The 6307-nt window shown below is 40.9% G+C and overlaps 1 protein-coding gene across 1 annotated transcript in view; it reads left to right on the top strand.

Moving 5' to 3' along the window:
- The first annotated feature begins 6093 nt into the window (after positions 1-6093).
- GPR113 (G protein-coupled receptor 113) overlaps positions 6094-6307 on the top strand; it is a 9750-nt gene continuing 9536 nt past the window's right edge. Inside the window, exon 1 of the mRNA XM_010840593.1 lies at positions 6094-6177. Coding sequence (XP_010838895.1) covers positions 6094-6177 — 84 coding nt within the window. The remainder of the gene's footprint in view (positions 6178-6307) is intronic.

The raw sequence follows: 6307 nt of genomic DNA, 5'->3' as shown, positions 1-6307 counted from the left end.
TCATTAAACCAATTAGACTTGAGGAAGAGGGATTTTATCCTGTAAACTTTACAGTGTAAAGAATATTTTCTTAATAAAAGGGAATAACTTGAGTGTTCTAAGAAAACTTGAATGTTCTAAGAAGTTTTTCTCAGAATACTTGAATATTTTAAAGAATACTTGAGAATATTCTTAAACTTTTCTGTAATGCATTTAAAGTGCTTTTTAAAACTAATAATAATGTTTATATGTGCTAAGCTCAGGCTATAAAGAGAACAGTGTTTTGAAGGAATGGATGTGGTTGCCATTCTCTAATTCATTTAAAGAAGTATTTAAAAACACATGTAATAACGGTAGATATAAGTGTGCTATGTTCATGCTACTTTGACAAGAGTATTATTTCAAGGGAACTGGAGTAACTTGAGAGAAAAGAAACTCAGGAAGATGACTCCTAGAGTATTATGAAGTCCTGGGAGTTTCTCCCACCTGTACATCCATATACTTGACCCTAAAGAGCATACCACAGACTTTGAGAATTGCGCTAAGACATAGACCTTCACCCAGGTCCCAGATGGGTTGCTGGGTGGCACATATATGCAGTAGATCTGAATAGTATCACAAAGACTTTGAAAAGGGAACCAATGTTGAAAATACAATTCACAGTAGATGGGTCAGAACTTGTGACCTGAACCAAACTAGGGCAGTTGCTTGCTAAAATAAAAATATCAGTATTTTCCATAGGATTTAAATAAGATCCAGAGTCTTATAATATTCAAATGTCGAGGCTACAATCCAAACTCACATGGCATATGAAGAGCCAGGAAATCTCAATTCGCATGGGAAAAGGCAATCAATAGACATCAGTGATGACATAGATGTTGGAATTATTTTTAAAAAGCCACTATTATAAAAATGTCTTGAGGGGACCTTCCCTGGTAGTCCAGTGGTTAAGACTCCCACTTCCAATGCAGGTTGGAACCTCAGGCTCTCCCTAAGGTCCCACACCCAGTTACACTGGAAGAGAGAAGTTGTTGGCATTAGATGTGTAACACGGACTCTACTGTTGGCAGGGGGGCAGCATGACCTTGTATAAAATGACCGCTTCTGTAGCAAACCTGTGAATAAGGGTGGAGGACACTTTCTACCAATTGGTTCAGAAAATATGTAGAATAAAGCAGAAACAATAGGTTTTTGCTCAAAGTACCTGCTAATTTTTGTTCTTGGCACACATTTCTCTAGGGCTTCTAACAAAGTATTCAAAAATATTCTCTAGGTTTGTTGACTTTACAAAATCCTCTTATGTGTATATTTTGACATTCGTTAAATGTAGTTTTTCAGTTTTCTCTGACTAAAATATTGAAATCAATCTTGTTATAATCAGTAAGTACTGCGTGGTATTGGTGCAGAATGCTATTCCTTTCTTCTTTCATTTCCACAGAACGGAGGGAACTTCATTCCCCATAAGGATATAGTCTCTCTTTCCTCTCCCATTTCCCCAAGTGAACAGTGACCTATCTGATGGCTAAGAAGTGGAGAATAAGCTATGAGACCTCCCTCTTCTGAAGTGGCCAGTCCTCCAGACCCACTCTCAGCTCCCTCATCTTCACAAGGGAGACCTGGAGATGCCCAGCTATGCCAGTGTAAGTAGCATAAGGGGTAAGTAGATTCAGTTCAAGGAGGATGTCTGGGAAGTGCTTCTGGCTCACATCCAAACCACCATCTCTCTCTCATTCAGCTTTTCCAGTAATGAAGCTAATTTTGATTTCCAGCTATCTGACTCTTATGTCTGCTTTTCCATTCATTACCTCTTTGCAAACCTTAGCATGTAGTTGTTCCCTCAGAGAAAATTGTTCTTCTTCATGGAGTAATATTACCATCTTGTAGCCTTCTGTAATTTGTATAAACCATCTCATATTTTTCATATTCAAATTGGTCATCCTGTCCTATGTGGTTTTAGGATTTCATTTCATGCTTAGGGAGGTAATCTATATCTCCATGTTATAAAATGATTTTCATAGATGAGTCTAAATAGATAGGGTGTGTGCTTAATAGATACTTAAACTTATTAACATTTTGATAGCCTGAATTGTACATTAAAATCAACAGGCTCCAGTATTTCCCTGGTGGTCCAGTGGTTAAGAATCCACCTGCCAATGCAGGAGCAGGTTCGACCCCTGGTCTGGGAACTAAGACCCCACATGTTGCCAGGCAACTAAGCCTGTGAGCCACAACTGCTGAGTCCACATGCTCTAGATAGAGCCCATGCTCTGCAACAAGAGAAGCCGCCTCAATAAGAAGCCTGCTCACTGCAACTAGAGAAAGCCCATGTGCAGCGACAAGAGCCCATGCACCACAGCAAAGACCCAGAGAAGCCAAAAATAATAAATAAAAAAAATAATTTTTTTTTAATCCATAGGCTCCTGCCTTAGAGGATTTGAAATTTTTTTGCCTTTGAAAGAAAAAATTCTGTTTCATTCCAATGTCCTAGTCCTCCCCGAATGTTTATTCACACACACATACCCCTTAAATTTTTTTGATGTGAGAAATATCCTTAGTTTTTATGAAGACATATACAGCACCTGCCTTTTTGTTAAAATACTTTTTATTGTCATATATTTCATAAATCATACATTATATGGCATCAAGCAATTTTAAACATGTTCTTTCTGTATTGGACCTTTCTGTCTCAGTCAAGAATTAGCTAATTAGCTATTACTGAAACTGTACTGCATCAAGGTTTCCAACTGGGTAAACAGCTGTGCATTTTCCCCTCCTCTCTGCACACCGTCCTCTGACATGCCCTGATACTGGCCAAGCCTTGGTAGCAACCAAAAAAAAAAAAAAAATACTGTATTCCATAATAATTGTCACAGTCTTTGTGCCCAACCCTTGTTTTGGTAAATGCTCCAAGATGCATTTAGTCCACAATACCACTGAATGTCTAGGACCTAGCATAGCATCGGACACCAGTGCTTAATAAGTATTCATTTAATGGATATATGAATGAATGAATTAACAACAGAGTTCTTTTACATTTTATGTACTCTTATGACATTGAAAATATAGCTTGTTTCATTAAATGGGAGTTATAGCATTTGTACAGAACACATTCATAGACCCATAATTATGGCAATATTCTCACTTCTTTAGTTCTAGTCGTAGTTTTATACACTTTGGACACCTCAACTTTCATGGACCCAGGAATATGTTATTCCCCTTGTTATACTCATTTCTCATCATGAACTCAAAGGGATTAAGATGAATTGAGTACCAATTAGGAAAAATTCTGTTTTGGGGGTTGAATCTTTAGGGGTCTCTCCAGCTCCACCTCTACTGACTTTCTTTTAAAAAAATCATTACTAATGCTATCATTTACTTTGGCAATTCTGGGTCTTTCTGCGGCACACAGGCTTCTTTAGTTACAGTTCTCGGGCTTAGTTGTAGCTTGTGGGATCGTAATTCCCTGACGAGTGATGGAACCCGGGCCCCTACATTGGGTGCCTGGAGTCTTAGGCACTAGACCATCAGGAAAGTCCCCTCCACTGACTTCCTAATGTTCTCTGAGTCACTTGTTCCTTTGGTGTTTCCGCTTCTAGATAGAGCATCTTCTCTCCAAGTGGTCTGTCCTTGCCTCTCCTAACTGGAAACTTCTGCTGCTCAGTGTCCACCCAGCATGGAAGCAGCTCACCTCCGCGTGTCTCAAGTCCACCTCTCTCTCCTGTCATTCCTGTCCTCCAGAGCCCCTGGTGAGCACTGTCCAGGTCCACTTAGTTCTCTGACTGACCCCCCTTGCCAGCAATAGTTGATGGTGTTGGTGTCCATCTAAGACCACCTGCAGCTACAGTAGACACTTGCCAACATGCTAACAGTGTCCCACCGCAAGTACCTGTGTCTTGTCTCTCTGGTTCTCAAATCTGATTCTTCTTCATTATCATGTTTTCTGAAATCAACTATTTACGAAGTCTTTGCTCTCTTGAATGTATTTTGCTCTATGTGTTTGCTATTTTTTCAGCAATGATTCTAACATGGGGTGGTGGAGAAAGTAGAAATGTATCGAGGCTAAATGTATCGAGGCTAAATGTATCGAGGCTAGGTGCTGTGTGTGTGTGTGTGTGTGTGTGTGTGTGTGTGTGTAAGTCAGTTCTTTCTTTTCTTTTTTTGGCCATACTTTTTTTGGCCACTTAGTTCCCCCACCAGATATCAAACCTGCACCCCCAGCATTGGAAGCATAGAGTCTTAACCACTGGGAAGTCTCAGCTCTTTCTTTCTCTGTAATTAAAAAAGAACATGCCTAAAGTTAGAAAATATGTATATCAAACAGCACAGAGAACGATTCAGACTCCTAATCTCATTTTCAAGAGGCAACAATTATTGCTAACTTTCTAATGTATTCTTCCAGAAATATTCCAAGTATAAAATGCACAAGTATCTAATATGGATTCCTTTTTTTACCTAAAGGAAAGCATAACATACAGTTTAAATTTCACCATATATATCATGGTTCACTCCAAATAGCTACTTTACTTTTTTCCCCATAACAATGTTCTATTTGGAAATGCCATAACTTACCTAACCTATCCTTTTGGGGCATTTGGGTTGTTTAACTCATTTGCTATCACAAGCTCTGCCTTGAACATCCTTGTTGTTGTTCAGCTGCTAAGTCGTGTCCGACTCTTTCCGACCCCATGGACTGCAGCACGCCAGGCCTCCCTGTCCATCATCAACTCCTGGAGCTTGCTCAAACTCATGTCCATTGAGTCGGTGATGCCATCCAACCATCTCATCCTCTGTCGTCCCCTTCTCCTCCTGCCCTCAATCTTTCCCACCATCAGGGTCTTTTCTAATGAGTCAGCTCTTTGTATCAGGTGTCCAAAATATTGGAGCTTCAGCTTCAGCATCAGTCCTTCCAATGAATATTCAGGATTAATTTCCTTTAGGGTTGTCTAGTTTGATCTCCATCCTTATACACATATTTTTGTACAAGTACACTTTTCTTAACACTTAAGATAACCAGTATCTCACCTTTTGATAATTAGTGGGTGAAAAAGAATATTCTATTTCAATTTGCATGTCTTATATCTTAAGTTGGGTGTTTTTATATGTTCATCAAACTATTGATATTTCTTTGATTTTTTTTGCCCATTTTCTTACTGATGTGTAAGATAAAAAATTTTTGTGTTAAGATTAGCTCTTAATCTTCGCTAGTGGTCCAGTGGTTAAGAATCCTCCTGCCAACACAGGGGACATGGGTTTGATCCCTGGTCTGAAAGGATTCCGCGTGCCGTGGGGGAGGGGGCAACTAAGCCAGTGCACGCAATGAAGAGTAGTCCCTATTGCTGCAGCTACTCGAAAGCCTGCTCGCAGCAGTGAAGACCTAGTACAGCCGAAAATAAATAAGTAAATAGATAACATTTTAAAAAGATTAGCCTTACAATCATAGCCTTACAAATATGTTGTCTTTTGCCTTTTTATCCCAACAGTCTTTTCACCCCAAATTTAAAACTTTGTATACTTTCTAACTTATTATTTCCTCTCTGGCTTCTGGGTTTTGTGTCATACTTAGAAAAGCCTTCCTCGCCATGAAATTATTTTATGAAACTCCTTGATAATTTCTCCAGGTATTTTCCCAGATTCTTTGTTACATTTAAGAGTCCAGTCTATCTAGAAATTATTTCAGCATAGCCATCAGCTCTGATGTTTGTCTTTTCTAATCTTGCCTTTTTGATCAATGACCCAGCTTCATGGGAGCTTCAGAAAAATCCAGATTTTCCAGACCCTTGGAGATGTGATGGAACCTGGCTGATGGACACATGGCTGGTATTGTGACCTAGAGCCCCCAGCTCCTCTCCTGCTCACTGAGTCCTGGGCCCAGACTCCAGCAGGGAACCTGGGCAGACCACTCTCACTGGAGCCTATGAGCTCCAGGGGGCCCCACAGTGACCTGGCTGCCCATTTGACTGTAGCATGGGCTGTAACACTTCCTCTGTAAACTCAGCCTGGCTCCCTTCCTCTCTTCTCTCACATTCCATCTGTGCACAGCCCTGCCAGCTCTCCTCGGAGGACATTTGCATCATGCGGCAGCAGGTGGGCTCTTGAGGACAGCTTCAGTGAGCCATGGTCTGCTCAGCTGCCCCTGTGCTGCTCCTGGCCATGACTCTCCCTCTGGTGGAGCCACCAGCTGTCCAAGCATTCCAGCCTGTGAGTAAGCCTGGGTGAGGACCACGAGAAGGTCTGCAGAGATGACAGTAGGGGCCTCTGGGTGTGACAGGCAGCACGGTGTAGGATGAATGGATGCGTGGATGGGAGAGGGCTGCAGGGGGAGAAAGGC

The sequence above is a fragment of the Bison bison genome, unplaced genomic scaffold, assembly GCF_000754665.1.
Source record: "Bison bison bison isolate TAMUID 2011002044 unplaced genomic scaffold, Bison_UMD1.0 scf7180017864145, whole genome shotgun sequence".
NCBI classification, from domain to species: Eukaryota; Metazoa; Chordata; class Mammalia; order Artiodactyla; family Bovidae; genus Bison; species Bison bison.
The sequence above is the reverse complement of the archived record's forward strand: the minus strand, read 5'-3'. Positions and strand labels throughout refer to the sequence as shown.